This window comes from Triticum urartu, chromosome 2A, assembly GCF_056163025.1.
Source record: "Triticum urartu cultivar PI428250 chromosome 2A, HENAU_Tu73, whole genome shotgun sequence".
NCBI classification, from domain to species: Eukaryota; Viridiplantae; Streptophyta; class Magnoliopsida; order Poales; family Poaceae; genus Triticum; species Triticum urartu.
The window spans coordinates 177,544,589-177,562,806 of record NC_141874.1 but is presented as its reverse complement, the minus strand read 5'-3'; the positions used below and the strand labels follow the sequence as shown (position 1 = coordinate 177,562,806).

Here is an 18,218-nt window from a genome sequence, read left to right as displayed (position 1 = left end):
ATCACTGACGAGCACTCTTGCGCAAATCAAGAGTAAATGTAGGAGCTATGAAGCTGTCCCGGGTAGGAAAGGATCCCTTTGAGTTCATATTGCTGCAGGAGAAAGAGAAGGGCACAGAGCTTCTATATACCACTGGATTCCACCAGACTGTTCTGTGGAAAACACGGCACCCTATCCCTTCCCTGACGGGAACCTGGATACCATAGCATAGGAACCTCGAAAATATGTATTATAGGTTGGTTGTATACACACTCATCCTTTAAGAAGATAAGAGAGCCCCGCGGACATTTCCTTCCTCGAAACCTGGAAACTGATACTGCCTCGATTCTGCTTCCGTCTATCATGTCCAATCTTACTTTCATGCCGATGAAGGGCAGTCCGGAAGGTGGAGTTAGCACCGGGCCTATTCTTAGAAGAATAAGTAGGAGTAGGAGCACTCTTCTTCCTCAAGCGTAGCCGTATTAGTTGGATCCGGCATCCTTTTGACTGGAGATACCCTAGCATTACCGGCTTCCCGGCATACTGGCAAGTTTACTTGACTCACCCATTCTTGAGACTGGCCTGGCCACTACTTTGTTTGATTTCCTTGTCACTGTAGTAAGCAAGCGGCACCTATTGATCTACTTCCCTCTAGCATCACTCATCCTTACGGCACTAGTCCATCCATCCCTCGACCGAAGAGAGTCTTCCTCCTCACGGAACTAGGGTTTGGTTTCATAGACAAGACTTTTGAGCGCGACGTTGCGCACATCCTCTTGCTTGGTATCTTTTCTAGTGTACATCACATTCATTTTCCTTTCCATGAATTTGCCTTTCATGTAGATATGATAATCTTCGTGGCATCAACCTCATATAGGAGCTGCCAGTAGTACTTTCACGGGATTTTAAAGCAGGCAAACTTATGATGCGAGTCTAGTTAGAATAGAACCAGTGCACTCTGAAATCCGAACCAACCAATACGCTTCGCTTTCCTCTGCTCGTATAGACTCCGTTCGTGTTAGGACATCCATAGCCAATAGTAATAGTAGCTACGCCCCCCCTTGCCCCCGGAAAGGTTCTCATTCCTCACTGGATCTAGTTGACTTGCTGCTACGGCAATCAATCTATCTATATGTTCCGGACGGAAGAGAGAGTTTCCTACATTCCCATTCCCATGAACTGAACATCGGGTACCAACGATCTGGAATCCCGTGCTGAAACCTACAGATATGCACCTGTGCGGACCAACCTGGCAATCCTCCTGTCTATTCTTTCTATCTGGACTAGCGCTTCCCACTGGAGCTTACTACTTGACTAGAGCACTTGAACTTGTTAGTTTCATTAGTCAGTTTCCTAGCATAGCAAAGTGAGTTTCCCATCAACGGATTATCATCCTGTTGTTTCCATGAACATCAGGTACATATATGAACCTGTCAACGGAGCGGAACATATGATATGAACCAAGTAGATTCGTCTTTTTGCTCGTAACGTTAGTAGTTACTCGCTCATTAGTAGTGAACTATGATCATTTGTGAGGAGTATGTTTTCAACTCTATGTATGTCAATTCGAGAGTAGAGCGATCTATGTCAACCAAGAGCAGAACTCTCTCTATTTCCGGCACAGGCTTTCTTTCAATCAAGAAGAAGATTATTTCATATTTTATCACTATCCGGACTGCTATCTACTATCTACCTATCTAGCTACCCGGGCTCGTTGTGAGGTGGGACCCAACCCTCCTCTTCACTCCACTGCTTCAACAGAAATGGATCCATCATCTGCTACCCATGAGTAATAACGTTACGAATCTACCACTGATCCCGAGGGCAAGTATGAAAAAGAGAGTCAAGCAAGGTTGGATTCGTATGTTCCATTTGAGTAAGCCTCCGATGCCCTGCGCACATAGCTTCTTGCATGCCCGATGGCAGGACAGATCTCCCAACCTGGAGTATATTCCCGGCCCCGTAGCTTAGCTTAAGATCTTCGTATTTCAAGTCCACCGGCATGGGACCTGACCTTGGGAATAAGCCCCGCCCTGTCCTCTAAGATATGAGATCCACCCACACCCAAACCTGGAAAAGCGGTAGGCTCTAGTCGAACTCCATACCAGAAGAGAAGAGAACCCTTTCCGTTGGAAGAAAGAGAAAAGGGGCCGGGCTATGCACTTCAAGAGAACCAACCCAAGAAGCACTCAATAAACTATTATATATAGTCCTGGCCAAGAGAAGGCCACCAGATCAAGCTAGTAGGAATGGGTACTACAGCACCAAGAAAGATCGATGGAAAGGGATATGAAACGATTTTAGATGCACGCTCTAGCTCTAAAGCAAGCTTATACGCACTCATAAAGGTGTCGTCTAGTGCCGTGAAGATAAACCGATTCTCTGACCATCCCTCGAGATAGCCTTTGATTCTCTTTAAGGATCCGGGAGCCATATAAGGATGAGTTAGCCGTAGGATATGATTCCTTCTTGGGAAGGGAATAAGGGGATCGAGAATGATGCTGCAAACAAGATAAGGGATTCACCAAGGCAGTATTACTATGGAAATGGTATAGAGCTAGCCCAGAAAAGAGAATCCATGGCATGGCTATTCACTCAATCAAAAGAGAAGGTCATAATCTGGAAACTATTCCAACACAGAAGGGTTCTACGCTAGGAATCACTAAACTAGAAGAGCACTTCTCAAGTGCCAGCTAGGAAACTGTCTGTACTGTAAACCAACCTTGTCCCCACCCGTAGAGAACTTTTAGTAGATGTAAGCGAGCTCCCTAGTCCTATTCGACCCACTTGGAATTCCCTTATGTGAATCATTCATGTAGCATTGATATACGAGAATTCGAGATTGCTCCACCGGGCCTGACTAGTAAATACAGTATACGGGGAAGAGAGTCTTCTGAACCTGAAACCTATGAAGCAAGGAAATCACTCTACTCTGCAAGCTATTCCACTGGAAAGGACAGGTTTCTAAAGGAATGGGATTAGTACTACTTAATTAAGGAAGGGATGAGTGTTGTCTTCCAGGCGGGGGTTCTAGCAACTAAAGCAGTGGAAATGTTCTTGTTCTCTCATGCTTCAAAGCAAAGAGTTGTGCCTGGCATTCCCATTTGTCTCTCTCTGTCGAAAGCTAGGTCAAAGGTGCCTGTGCTCGAAATGCAACATCACTCACTTGGTCTAGTGGGTCGGGGTTCATCAAGCTTTTCATCTCCTGAAGCCACAAGTCTAGTATAGAATCTGCTCTTTAAGGTCGAGAATCTGCTCTAGAAGGTCGATTAGGCCTTGTCATCATGTCATCGCACTCCACTGGTATCAAAGTTCTCGGCCCTTTTCTTATATTACTTTAATTATATTATAGAAGTGTGCCCGGTCTTGTCTCAGCATTCGAGGTTGGATGTGTTTCCTCAGTCATCGTTCGAGGAAAGCAGAGGCCCTCACGGAAAGATCAAAGAAAATGAAAAGCACAGCCGCCTCTACCTAGAGCAAAGAAGCTTTGCCAGTCTTATCACCGGATTAACCATAATCAGCTTGAAGGTCCTTACTCTCAAATCGGATATCTCTTTCGTTCACAAGAATTGCTTATTATGTATGATTTGTGATTTGAAATTCTTTCTATTTACTATTTTGATGGAATTCATGAATGAGTAGATCAAAGAAAAGAAAGCAAAGCATTCACTCCTAAACTAAAGAACTAATCTACTGAGCTAGCCTCCCGTTATGCGCCAATGCTTGAACAGGACCGTTGACCTTTACCAAGCCAGTTTCCTATAGTTGACCGATACAGTTCGCAAGGCGGATGTGACCGATGGATTTGAAGAAGGAACTCATTTTTTTACTGATTCTGACCGTTTACCAGAAGAGCGGTATGGTTCAGAAGAGGTACTCATAATACAGATATCGTTTAACGAATTTCCCGATCGATTACCAATTCATTAAGCCTACCTATACCTCCTAAGGTTCCAGCCTACCTGTCAACCTGCTCTGACATACCCTTCTAGCTCACTTGAAAGGAGAGTTGTTGCTACTGTATGAAAGTCTCGATTAAAGAAAGGGATAAAAAGACATACATTCACTCGGTTTTAGCGTAGTTTTTATGTTTCCTTCCATTCATAAGAAGAAAGAGGTTATCTTTTAGCTCCGGGTCCGACTTATAAATAGGGTACTTGACCTTAGGATCGAATCAGGCTCTCCTTGGGATAAGCCAGAGAATGGATCAGTCGGGCGAAGTAAGTGATAGGATCTCCAGGATTCTAAATTCCATGCCAGGGGAAGTCTAAGAGGATAAAGGGGGATGTTCCCTGCAGGGCATTTCGCGGGGTTAGGATGTGCATGTTTACCAAATGAGCGGAAGACTTGACGTGGGCCAATGAAGCGCTGCTAAGGCGCTCCGGCTTTCCCCTGTTGAGTCGCTCTTTCCTGACCTTCTAAGTGAGTTCTAGCTTGAGCTGGCATAGTTTGTTCCGCTTGTAGGCCAAGGTTGAGAATCCATACGGAATGGACGAGGAATAAGAGTGCTCTTGGCATCCAGCTACTTTCAAATCTCTATACTTTACTACAACTAGATTTGACTAAGGAGAGGTGTGAGCCTCAATGCCAAGGAAGCAGGGAAAAGATGAACCCGTTAGTGTATAGGAACTATAGCATATGAAAGTTAGGTGGATACTCCTATTTAATTGGTTTAACCAGAAACAGAGGATAGGATTCGAAAAGTCAACCGGAAACCGAGCCCTAACCTTTAATTGAGTTCAATACCCCTACTACTAGTATTGGCGTGGGTTCGTATGTATACATTCGTATTGGCTTAGCGGTGCACTTCGTATCCCGCCACATCCGATCCTTTGCTTTGCTTCCTTCTTACTTTTATGATTTTATTGACTACTCTTCTGCAGCTGGGATATAGTGAGTTGAGAAAGGAGATAGTGAAACTTAACTAGTCTTTGTCATGGAAGGGAGCAACTTCTCTCGAGTACGTACAATACTGAGGATTTACGAATAGGCTAACGTTACCAGTACATAGTGGATCTATGATAGTGATGTATGGACCACACCAACCTCTCTTTCTAGCCGTAATCGATAAGAAAGGAAGAAATCTCATGGCATGTGAAAGCAATAAATCTATAATAAAATAGGTAAAGAAAGGCAAATACTCCGGGGTAATTGGCTTATACCACAATGTTACTCTGACAGGATCCTTGACAAAATAGTCTTGGCTTGTAACCCAGTATTTATTGGACAATATAACTGGCTGCTGAATACGCGCGGCTATCCTGCTAATACTGGCAACCAAAGACATGAGGTTCTTCATACCAGCATAATCATTCTCCCAGTATTGGAAACATACTTTTGTAATAACATGAATGTCTTTAATCTCTGTGTACCTTCCTATTTGCTCTGTCAGCTCATTAGCTGCTGCAAATATTTCTTAGCTATTAGATCCTCTTTCTTCATGGTAGAACTCCAAGACAGATGATAGCTCTTGCTTGTCTTCATGAAAAAGTGCAGAAGCCTGTATCAATGAAGAGTAGGCCGGTACCAGCAGAAGATAGTAAATAGTGTTTTTGTTAGCCACTGCACTCACACTGTTCGTTCGGAAAGTAAGTCCTCCTAAAGATTGTTCTCCCCAACCCAAGTTCAAGACGACCTACCTAAGAGTACAAAAGATGGACAACCAAAAAGCGAGTAACGAGTAAGAGAGCGGCGGGTGACTAGCCCTACCCTCCGTCTTCCTTAGAAAGATAGGCTGGTACCTCTGCCTGTGAAAAGAAGAGAGAGACCACTTTAAGAAAGGCTGTCCACAAAAGAAGTTGCTCAAGCAAAGACTGTTCGTAAGTTCGTTACCAAAAGCAGAGTGAAAGGGGTTAGTAGCTAAGGGATAATAAAGAACTTTCGAAGGAAAGCGAGACAAAGGCGTATACTGTGTTCCGATAGCTGGTAACCAATACGCGACCCCTATTGATTCTTACAGAAATCCTGTGAAAAGAAGTGTTCTCTTTCTCCAGCGAAAAGAACAGTCTCGCAGGAAGATCAAAATACTTACTATATGTGCGTTTATGTATCAACTCTTATATAGTCTAGTTTTCCCGCCCTATCTAGAGAAGGAATCAATTCCCCTTTTTGAATGTACAAAAATTGGTAGAGCTCAGCATGTCTGGAAGCACGGGAGAACGCTCTTCTGCTTATATTATTACCAGTATTCGATACTGGGTTATTCATAGCATTACTATACCTTCCTTATTCATTGCGGGTTGGTTATTCGTCAGCCCGGCTTTCACTTGGAAAAATAGGAGATTTAGTTCCACGCTTTGATTGGTAGCAGAAGGGAGGGCGCGTTGCCAGCCTTCATTTTTCTTGGATATTAAACACTAAATGAAATGCAAATGCATATGAGAGAACTTCAAACTACTTTACTTATTTGCAACATCAAGCTGAATAATAGAATAAATAAGCAAGGAAGGAAAGAAAGAATAGGGTTGTCGCTGATACGCTGTTTGGATTAGATGTCGCAATATCGGTTGTAGTATTTCCGCTCTTTCTATAAGCTAAGAGAGATGTCGCATAATCGGTTGTTCATGATCTTATAATTCATGGACCAAAGTTGCAAATCGCTTGTTCTCATTCAAGCATGAGTTCGTTCAAAGTCGGCAAGGGGAATCAGAGAAAGGGCTGTTTAGTCAACAATCATGACCATGGGAACATTTGTTCGCTTTCTAGGTACCCCCGGATCTACTAGTCATCGCCTTTGAGCTGGGAAAAGCATTTACCCTGAGTCGGCTATTCCTGATTCAGAAAGGAAAGGTATGTGGGTAGACATTGAGTTAGAGATTGAATGAAGGGGCACACTAGAGAAAAGCAAGGACAAGTAGCTAGTTGACTAACGCTTTCGAGCACGTACGCTGGCGCTCTTTGATAGAGCATTATCTACAACCCTGAAGCGAACTATGAAAAAGAAATCTAGCAGTCTCTTCCAGCAATGAATTGTAGCAGGGCTTGGTCTCGAAAGTTATAGATACCACCAGAAGCTTGGAAAGAAGAAGGAATGTCGACCTACCGCTCCGTGGGCTTTGAACCTTGCTTTTCTGTAAAATTCTCAGACGCTATAGCTGTGTAAAAACAGTACTCGATTTCTCACTAGAAAAAACAACAGTCTTTATTGTTGTGTGCATATTAGTCACTGATTATAGCTTTGAATAGGACAAACTACTTTAGTAACTCTGGACTATTGCTTGAAACAAGCGTTGAAGCAATGGAAAGAAGCGAATGGTTAAGCTAATGCAGCAAGAAAAGGGATGCAGCAAGTGTCCAAAAATCGGATATGCCCGGTGAAAATTATAAACAAGGTTGAGGAAGGATTTCGTACTGCCACAATGCTCTTGATAGAAGGAAGCATGAATACCGAAGGCCTGCCTAGTTGAAATAGGAACAGCTATGGAAGTCCTCGGCCAAACGAATATTTCACGGAAAGCCGACAAGGGATTTTCTTAATAACTGGGCGCTTTGATTCTTTGGAACAACTCGATGAATTTAGTAGATCTTTTTAGGAGGCCTTCCATGACCATAGATCGAACCTATCCCATTTTGACAGTACGATGGTTAGCTACTCACGGATTAGCTGTACTGGAATGACAACACATATGAGAATCTGTACACGATACAGAATAATGACACGACACGCAATCTTATGACTACAGTATGGCCTTCATCTTTGACAGCAATCATGACAGGCCGCGGTATTAGCGTTAGAGAAAGGAAAGGACTTGAGGTCCGTCCACCTACAACTAATAAAGCTCCGCCTTTGGGGACTACTACAACAGATAGGCATTTGAAGGACCAAACCACCTACTGAGGACTTTGACACCCAGCCCTTAAGAAGCAGAATCTACAACTTTGGGATACGTATTTACAGACTGCAAAAGATAGATACAATGCTGTTACCCACCATGCATGCAAATCTTAGTTCTATGGACTACTAGTACCAGAAACGTCATCTACTACTGCGAAACTCCCGGGGGACGCTTTTCTAACTGGTTTAGCCTCTAGAGTGGGGAGGAAGAACACCCTCTAGACCAGGATAACTTACTAATTCAATTGACAAAGCGTCCTATTTGCTAGATTTCTAGTCGTTAGCTCTTAGTGAAGACGAATTGCTATCATCTGCGGGCGGCCCTCATTATTGAATTTATCCGCCTTCGATGCAACCAAATTCACTATTGACTTACGAGTTTATGCATGCTTCATTCCTATATCGGCATGTATTATCCGTAGGCTGGTTGTGAGACATCTTCCTCTTAGTGCTACAAATGGCTTCTTCCTTAGTTCTTTATAGCTCTTTCACCTCTTTTAGACTCTTTGCAATGTTTAGTGCGGGGAACTCTACACTATTGTACTCAGATGCTATTCCTTCAAGAAAGTATCGGAAAGCAAAAAGGGACTCGTTCACCGTATCGCGTCCAATACAGCTATGCCACAAGTTGACCTAACCAACTGGTAAACAAAACCCAAGTTAACGGATCGACCTAGGAATAGGATGAATAGAACCATTGAATCGTCACCCAATGGAGCAGAGAGCCTTCCTTTAAGAAAGAAATAACTCCCTACAACAACCGTGTTTCGAAACTCGATTCATTATCATACGATAAATTGCATGACAAGAACCTTCATTCCTACAGAGAGGTTGAAGCTAAGTTTCAAGACCTAGTACGGGCAAAGCGCAGTTCAAAACCGAAAGGATCAAAGAAAAGGGAATATCACGAAGGTAAGCACATTCTATTTTTCTTAATTGACAAAGCAAAGGGAGTTATCAACCCTTTTTTCCGAAACCCTATAACGGCTAGTTCCCAATGCTCGGCTTCCTACCTCCTCTAACAAAATCAAAGGTAATATCCTCTGTTTTCCAAGAAGATAAGTTCTACGGCAAAGGATGTCAACGGAACAGTTTCGGCAAAGGCAAAGCAATGGCATGTTTCGGCGTATAAAGCTAAGAACGAGAATAGCCTACTGCCTCCACTCAGAAAAGGCAAAGGTATCCAGTATAGGATATCGATGAACGGAGGACAAGGAAAGCAGGCAAGGTGAACCTCCTTTGCCAAAGCCCTTTTGAAATACCTTCTTTTTGAACCTTTAGAAAATACCTGCTAGCTATCCCTAGTTTTGTTTAACCAGCTTTCCCCCTTTGCTTGCCAACCAACCGAGAACCAACTTCCTTGTTTTCTTATCCTTGCTTCCGGGTCTTTCCAGTTTTGCAATCCCATCTTTTCAACTATCCGTATCCTCGGCAACCCCTAGACCGGTACCTGCTTCCTTCTTTATTTTCCTTGCTTCCAGAAATACCTACCTTCAAAAGCAAAACCTACTTCCTTTACCAACAAGGGCACGGCTTCCGAAACCCCCTCTCCTCGGCCCGGGATAGCGATAGACGTACGAATTCAATCAATGGCGATAATGTCATCCCCTTTCCTTAGATATAAAAGAATCATTCTGAGAGAGTCCATAAGAAGCGACCCGCTTTTTCATCGGTTCTGGGGGAAGACCAAAGATCTTGCGCGACCGGTCCGCCAGAAAAACTAAAAAGAGAAAGAGAGGTATGCACTGTGAAGGAAGCCCTCTGACCCACTCTTCCTTCCCCCTACCTACCCATAAGGTAAGTAGGGGCCTCGGCATCTCTATTTCCTGAGAAACCTACTAAAACTACTTCGAGAAACCTACCAATTCGAGAAACAATACAAACCTACCAAAAAAACTAATTAATTACTAGCCCCCCCTTTTGGGTGGCTTCCACTGCTTGTGTGAGTGAGAAATGATATTTCGGATATCCTTGGGCTCCAAGATCTCGAGCAGAGAAAAGTCCCGGGGGAACGTGCGTACCATGAATAGGATCCCCCCAGGTTCCAGGAATGAAAGAAGTGAGTCTATCTTGCACCTTAAACCAGGGAAATCCTTATATTCAGAGCACAAAATCCACTTTTGAAAGGTTTCTTTGTAATTGTCAGGCGGTCCCCCCGCCCCGGAGGAGAAGCTTCTTCTATGACTATGGCCATTCAATCTTGTGAACTAATCGAGACCGAAATTGGATAAAGAGATACAAAAGGAGAGGAATACCCAATCGATGAAAGAACATGAAACCCTTCTGTTTCTATAGAGGTACGGGAAACGGTTGGGGGCAATAAAGTAGGTGAAGTGGTTGGATTTTGCGAGCTGTTCCAACCACTGCTGGATGTGATTCCAAGAGCCGAACGAGAATGAATACCACACAGAAGAGTCAAGACCGGGCTCCCTAATAGAATGTTTAACCGATCCATTCCGGATCGATTGAATTGGTACGGAAGTTGTAACATGGGAAAAGCACAGAAAACACGACTTATTTGAATAACCCGGTGACCTACCAATTGTAGAAGTAGGATTTTTGGCAAGCAATAAGCACTTAAATAATACAATTCGAGTGTACCAGATTCTTTATCATTTCGAGGAAAAGGTTCGGGAGGAAAGGGAAACAACAGAGGGATCCGAATCGAACCTAAATGGGAATGACATGAAAAATCTTTTTCAAAACCTATCATTAAGGGCATGACGACGATATACGAGAGGAATAAAAAAAAACTCGTGATTGGTGTGGAGGGGAAGATCTGCTTATGAAATTGTTCAAGAAAGAGTCGTCTCATTTCCTTACTTCTGCGTTCTTTCGATTTAATTCACTTCGACGGCTGGCGCTACGCTAGCTTTGCATGATTAGCTCCGACAGAACAGGTACTGCATTTCCTTAGTTGGATCCGCTCTTTCTCTCTCGTGCAGTTGTTGCTTCCGGCTATTTATTCAGTCGTCAATCAGCATTGATCCGGGTAGTTAGTCAGTCTCTCTCTTTTTTCCCGTCCTTCTCTATCTATGAAATTCCTAATTCAGGGAGTTCGCTTTCCAATATCTAAAAGTTCATGCAAAGCAACAAACGAAATGCAAGAACTGTCACGCAGAAGTCACACAGTATGCTGATCGTTCTGAAATGATAAAAAGTATGGGATTTCATAAGAGATTCATACATAGAGATCTAAACTCATGGAAGGGCCCGGCCAGCAAACGAGATCTCTTACATCCAAAGGACCATGCCAATCGAAGATGAACCATTCACCGAGCCGAGTATGTGCAAGACAAGACACGGCTAGATAAGTCAAATAGAAGATATTGCTTTTACACGAGCAACTCTTTTCTTCATGTGGGTACAACCCACTTTTCCTTTGATGAAATGCGAACACAAACTTCAGGCATCCAAGAAAGAAGTCAAGATCGAAATCGAAGCATTGTCATTGGGTTGAAGATCAATTCATATCGACAAGACTTTCCATTCATCTTTTTGTTGATATTTGGATTCCGTTTTCAAATAAAGTCATCTTGTAGTTAGAAATCACCTTTAGAATCATCAGCCTCTGTCCCTACACTGACTCGCTTATCCGGGATCGATCCTCACTACGGTCCTTTATTTCGAAACGAGGATAGGTCTCTCGCGGAACGAGGTGTAGATTGAGAAGAAAGATGAGCGTATGGTCCATACTCACTCGGGTTCAAACTTATTTTGCAGGGAGAAATGGGTACATGCCTGTAGATCTTCTTCTCACAGCGAGCACTTGATTACGGAGCCTGATTCTATATATTATTTATGGATTATTATAGAATCTATCTTTTTCTGCAAATCATAGTGGGAATCCTATTACCGATACCTAAACGTTTTCTTTGTCAAAACAGAAAGGAGGGAAATTGGATAACCGACGACACGAGTTTCCCGTTCAACGTTCCGCTTCGCTCCACTGTTAGATAGGCAATTCAATAGTTACCGACGAAAGGAGTTCCCCTTCTCTTGGCCAATTGATGTTCTGCTTCAATAAGTCATGACCTTCACTCTCCTCAAGTGAGGAGGGCATATTGTTTGACCAACGAAAGCCTCACTAGTTCCTTCTTCCCGTTCACTATTCCCGTAGCCTGATACGAGTTATTTAGTTCGTGTCTCCTTGTTCTTGGGAAGAACCGAAGGTTCATTCGCGGCACTCGTAGACATAGTTGTATTTCAGACCCTCTTCTTTCCCTAAAAAGCTAATAAATCAAAACAAGAGAAAAGCAGAAGTGAAAGCTCGAGTCGAAGAGTGGAGGTCGCTCGGTAACTCGAGTCGACCAGTCCCATTCATTCTTGCCCGAAACAAGTGGGCTATTCATTCCGGTGCCACCTTTGTTCAATCGAGTCCATGTTCTCTATTTCCCAAAACCCATTCATTCACCGACCCGTGGACCAGAGGTTTAAAGCTTGGAATTGAGCTTTCTAGCTTTCTTTAGTACAATCTTTTTGCGAGAGCAACCCCGGGTTCGTTCCTAAGACTACACTCACAGCTTTCTCTGTTCATGTTCCGGCATAGGAGATCTAGTGGTAGGATAGGGGACAGAGCTTTAGGGCTGCAGTAAACCTCATATGCGCGTGGCTCATCATAAGACCTTAGCCTGATGTCCTACCCAAAGACTTCAAAGGTAGTCACAGGACAACCTTTCCGAGTTCTAACTTCCAAACCTATAACTTGGTTTGCTTGCCTGCTTCATATCTGACCTATCAATCAAAGAAATGTTCTAGTTCCGCGATACGAGCTTGACTGTCGCTCTGAGACAGTAGATTTCTTGGTTGGGGTCCCTTTATCAAAGGCTCCCTTCCCTACTGATCATACAACAAATGAAGGTGGTTAGAAAGATGGCACATCGATCTTCTGTACACCCTGTTCGTGCTGCGGAACGCAGAAAATCCGCCTTCCTTGGAAAAAAAATTCCTGACTCCGAAGTATCAAAGGAGACTTGGGTGGCACCTTCTGAAGAGCCCTTCATTCTGCGACTCAGATAGGCTAGGATTCGTGTCTCAGCCGGAAGGGGTCGTAGGACTGACTCAGACAAAGCGTTAGAAGTACGATCTCCGAATCTATAAGCTTTGGCATGCCTTCTTCCCTTATCTAATCTCTTAGGTAATAAGAAAGTGGTGTTAATTGTCACGCTAAGGAGCTGACCAGTGACATTTCTGTCTCAATTGAAGTCAACCTTACTATACTCGCTTGTAGGAGATCATCGCTCAGAAGGGCGTTCTTTCGCTAGAAAAACAAGAGTTTGAAGATCACCCAACCCACGAAAAGGTCAGAACTCTCGATCTAGCCCCACTTTCTATAGCAATTTATCGACATGTTGTTTCGAATGTCCTTGAAAAGGCCTACACACATACCCTGCCACTCGATGTGTAGTGGGTTTGTTCAGTAGAGATGGGTAGAGCGCACAAGTATTGGAAGGAAAGTTTCACCCTTCTTAAAAGAGAAAAAGTCTGTATTGAACTATGATTTGAATTCCTTTCTTATTAGTTTCCAAGTGCAAAATGTTCATTGCCTTGATCAGAGCCTTTAAGCCTTTTAGAAGCGAGCATTTCCACAGCTTCTATTTTTCCTAAAGCTAATGAACCGAATGGAAGAGAAAAACTTGGAATAAATAATAAAGAAGGAACCAACAAGAAAATAAAGAATTGTTCCAACCTCGGCTCGGGGTCTGTCTGGAAATGGAAAATAGTTCTCTCTCTCATCTGGTCTCGCCACAGTGACAAGAAAAACAAGTGAATAATTGGAATAGAACGCAATCGTCAACCAAAATCGGGTAGGATGTATTATAAAAGAAAGCCTTGCCTCACTCGCAAGTGAGGACCTCACCCCTCCTTCCTCATTTATTGAGAATGGAAAAAGACAATGTTCATTGCTTCCTCAAAACAAGAGTTCCACGGGCGGCTGCTCCTGAACGAGCTGCTCATGCTCAAACTGATCAACATAAAGTGGAAAGTGTAGTAGAGATATTACTCACAGTATGAGAAGGAAGAGAAGATCTAACCTCTCTACTTGACACCTCTGAACCAACTTCATTCCTAGCTAAAACAGGAAAGCTGAAAGTACTCAAGCTTCAAACTCCTTGCTAACAGCCCTACGGATAAAAGGAATAATGCTTCAAGGACTATATGACTAGCTCTTATACGAGTTCCTGGTAAACCACTACTTGCGTAAAGTACTCCGCTCGCTCCCCTGCTCGTTCAAAGTATTCCACTCGCTAGGATCTTAGTAAATAAGCTTGCTCCTTACCTTTCCTTCCTAGCTTTGTGAGCAATACTACCTGTAATAACACAATGAACTTATCCTACTTAGGGAACAGGCTGGCATAAAGGGCAAAAGAGAAAGAGTTACACCCGTGAGAAAACCAGGTGGTGTTACTTTCCTGCTTCCACCTGAACCTGCTTGCAGGCCTTATAGAAAAGTCTTGTATAAGATAACTAGCTTGACAACAGGAATTCTCTAACTTACTTGTAGATAACAAACTTGCTGAAGGAGGTTAAGATAGTTTTCTGTTAATGGGGAGAGAGAAAAAGAGTCCTCGCTTTCATAATCGGTAATCAGAGTCCAGGCTTCCTACACCCATATTTTACGACAACCTATGAACCGACTAACTCAACAGCTGGCCTTAGAGAAACTGTCCTAACTTATCCAAGTAGTCCTAATAAATGGCCATGATGAAATACTCTTCCTTTCCCTGCGGCACTCGCTTGAAGGACTCGAAAGCTGAGGAGTACGTTTTTTAGTTGTGTACTGTGATTATCTGATACTCATCCGTACCATAATATAAGAGCGTGTCGAAAACCCTTTTATAAGCCACGATAGCTTTTTTATTTCCTTTGGGTCAAAAAGCAACCAGTAAGCCTATTTCCACTCGGAAGAAAATTAACACGAAGCCCCAGCCAGTAGTAATTCACGACTGGATTCTCGCATTTCCGGCGCTTGCAGAGTCCACCTCGTTCATGATCAATGTAACCACCAATTATTCGGAACACGCCATATGCGACGTGATCAAACAGGAGAACAGGCTCACATTGTGTAGGCATGTGAGCTTGCTTGTTGCCCCCACCATGTTTTTCTCTCTAGGCTAGAGAGAGGACGATGATGCATGCATGCACATGGGCTGGTCCTGCTCATGGGCCGCTGCGCCCCACTACAAGGTAGAGACATTTAACTACAAGACGGAGGCCCACTCCCTGGCCATGCTCGCCAATATAGGTGTCCAAGTGCAGGGGATCCATGGGATTCGTATCCTCTCTCTTTGAACAAGCGCACGGAATTATTCAGGTATTGTCTGATCCAGCATTGACGCCTGGTCGTCTTGTGTCCATGATGATGGTATGCAATGCAACAGCAAAAAAATGCATACATGTGCTGCATTCACATGCACAGGCACGCTGTTACCATCAAACTACTATTTCTAGTCAACAGAAATCTTAACAATTCTTTGATTCGCAGAGATCCTGTTCTTTCTTATCGAACTGAAATTTCTGCGGAATTCGTATAAAATGTAGTACTAGTATATGAAAGTGGCGAGCGTCATTATTCTATGCCCCCATGCTGAGAATCCAAAGTTGCCAAGCTCAGATACTTCTGAATTCAGCACACAAGAGCAATATGAAGAGCACAGGTCACTGTCAATCGAGGGTACGTAACTGATGTTGGTTGAGCTTGGTTGTGCTAATTTGGAGCATTATCGAACTACGCGAGACCAACACATAAAAATAATTTCCGATTTGCAATGGATACGCTCAGATATGTCATGCGTGCTGCATGACTGTCACCTTGTTTTTTTTTTCTCTCGAATACGCACCAGTGACTCTCACCTAGTTAACGTTCTGCCGATGAAGTGACAAGTCAGGGCACGTTCTGCTGTTCACAGTGAAGCCGGTAGGTCGCATGCCATCATCAAGGCAGAAAACTCAGTTTAGTACTTGAGTTCCAAATTACTGATCGTTTGACTACTCTTCACTAGATCTTGAGAAGTCAAAACAAAAGCAACTCTTCGTCAGTACACTGGGCCTCCAAGTTTTTTTATGTCAAAGTGTTGTTAGTTGAGCATTGAAGAAACCATAAAAGAAGCCGAACAAGGTGTTGGGGGACAGAGAAAGGACTGTTCAGCTGAAATAAATGACACGGATGAACACTTAGAAATCAAGAAACTGGTGATTCAAAAGGCTTGCGAATGTGCACACACCACACAACAGTAATTTACTGCATATCTTGTTCATATTGACACACACACAATATCCTTGATCGGAAACAAAAAACAAAAACAAAATACAGGCGGCTCTTGCACTTGGACTGAGCAGGCAGAGCACACCCTTCCATTCTTATGCTATGTACTAAGTACTCCATATCGAACACGAGAAATGCAGAAGGAAGAAAGAGGGAACGATGGCACACCACACCATACATGTGGATACAACACTAAAACGAGAGTTCCACACAGCGAAGCAGCGAGCACAGGAGGTTCCTGTGAAGCGAAGCAGTGAACGATCCGGCGACGGCGACGGCGAGTAAAAAGCGAAACAATGGCGGGACGTTGATCAAGGAGGAGGAGCAGCAGAGCAGGGCTGGGCGGCTCAGAAGAAGGAGCGCTTGGTGGGCGCCCTCCCGACGGCCCGCATGAAGTTGGCGAGCTCCAGCACGCGCGCCACCTTGGTGCCCCTCTTGGCCTCCGCCGACGCGCGCTTGTCCTCCGCCTTCCGCCGGGCCCTGGCCACCTCGTTCTGCGCCTTCTCCATCGCCTTGGCCCGCTTCTCCTCCAGCTTCCTCTGCACGCACCGGAGTTTCACATTCACACGATCAGAATTCATTCAGAGAGAGCATGGTCTGGTGCGGATTGATCGTTGATGGAGAGGATTGGAGCAGTGTGTGGTACCTCGTACTTGTTGAGCCATGCGCTGGCCTTCTCGACCTGGTCGCCCTCCCACCCGTTGATCACCACCTCCTCGCGCTTGAAGCGGTTGTTGACCTTGGCGACCTCCGCGATCTGCCACGCCGCGATCTTGGTCTCCACCTCGCCCTTCTTCACCTGCCCCACCGACACCTCGTCGCCCTGTCCGGCACCGGCACCGGGCGCCGCCACCTCCACCGGGCGCGGCGACAGCCCCCGGCGCGGCGACGGGATGGGGTTGCTGTCCGGCACGATGGCCAGCGGGTTCGTCTCCTCCAGCTCCTCCTCGCCGATCCTCCCCAGCGCGTCCTCGTTCGCCGCGCGGTCCACGCTCTCCCTGTGGCCCGCCGCGGCGGAGGACGAGGCGTTAGCGCTGGCTGCTGCGGCGACCATGGCCGAGAACTCCCTGCTCATAGTAGGGAAGAGCTCGCTGGGGGCGGTGTCGCTCCCGACGGAGCGGATCGACGTGTGTCTGCTCCCCCCTGCCCCCGCCGCAGACCCCCACGAGTCCCTGCTGCCCGGCCGGCTCCGGCGGTACAGGCTCAGCGCGCGGGGCGGGCTCAGCGCGTGGATGTCCCTGAACTCTGGCTCCTCCTCTTCCTCCTCGATCGGCCGCCGCTGGTGCTGCTGCTGCTCCCCGCTCCCGCTCCCCTGCTCGACGCCGCGGCTGACGATGCTGCTGCTGCTGCCACTAACCGCCGTTTGTCCACTCAACATGTGGCACCTCACCTCCGGCCTACCTGATCGTACCAACCTCCGCCGCTAATGCGCTAAGCCACTACTGTCGCACAAGAAACCATCTGCGATTAATTTGAGTTCGGTTGGAGCTGAGCTGAGGCTGGGGATGCGATCGAGCTGAGCTGAGCGGTGCGGGTGTGGTCTGTGGTGCGGTGGTGAGTAGGATGGTGGCGCAAGGAGCCTTCTTAAATAGAGGCCAGGTTGTGGCAGCGGAGGCGCCCACCAATGGAGGGCGGGGATTAGAGAGTGAGAGGAAAGAAATCGGGATATTTTCCTATTTCGGTTTCCATTCCCGCTCCTTTTGGTGCTGCTTCGTCGCGCTTTCTTATTCCGGAGATTATGTTTGTTTTCTGGGAGCGCAAGGGTCGCGTGGGCAAAGTGCGCTGACTCACACTATCATATTTCCGTTCCACCATGCATCATCGTCTTTGCCTCCCTTAATAATACCACATGATTTTTTTTGGCCATCTCTTTGCACTCTGCAGGTTTCCATCGTATACTAGTACCGAGTCATCTCCGACGTGCAAACCAACCTGTGGTTGGATTGGATAATTTGAGGGGCAGTGATATTCTCAAACCATCAATGTTTAAGTTTTGATGCTCGCATTATTAGTGGATTTATTTCAGTATTTCCGGCGATGCGTTTTTTGTGGGTGGAGACATTTGGCGGGAGCCGATCACCCAATGCTGCCCGCATATATTTCAAGTCGGGTACCAACTAACTAGACAAAATTCACGCA

The 18,218-nt window shown here is 45.2% G+C and overlaps 1 protein-coding gene across 1 annotated transcript; it reads right to left on the bottom strand.

The window, feature by feature from the left end:
• Positions 1-16,029: 16,029 nt before the first annotated feature.
• Positions 16,030-17,656, bottom strand: LOC125536594 (remorin 4.1-like). The gene is made up of 2 exons (XM_048699841.2): positions 16,726-17,656; positions 16,030-16,618 (listed from the first exon to the last, which is right to left on the bottom strand). Exons 1-2 carry the CDS (start codon positions 17,455-17,457, stop codon positions 16,427-16,429), a joined length of 924 nt encoding a protein of 307 aa, XP_048555798.2. The 5' UTR covers positions 17,458-17,656; the 3' UTR covers positions 16,030-16,426.
• Positions 17,657-18,218: the final 562 nt, after the last annotated feature.

What these genes read in the sequence shown, in the direction of transcription:
- LOC125536594 (XM_048699841.2), bottom strand. Translation starts at nt 17,457, where the DNA reads ATGTTGAGTGGACAAACGGCGGTTAGTGGCAGCAGCAGCAGCATCGTC. An exon ending in CATGGCTCAACAAGTACGAG is followed by an intron (nt 16,619 to 16,725) that starts GTACCACACACT and finishes CGGTGCGTGCAG; the next exon opens with AGGAAGCTGGAGGAGAAGCG.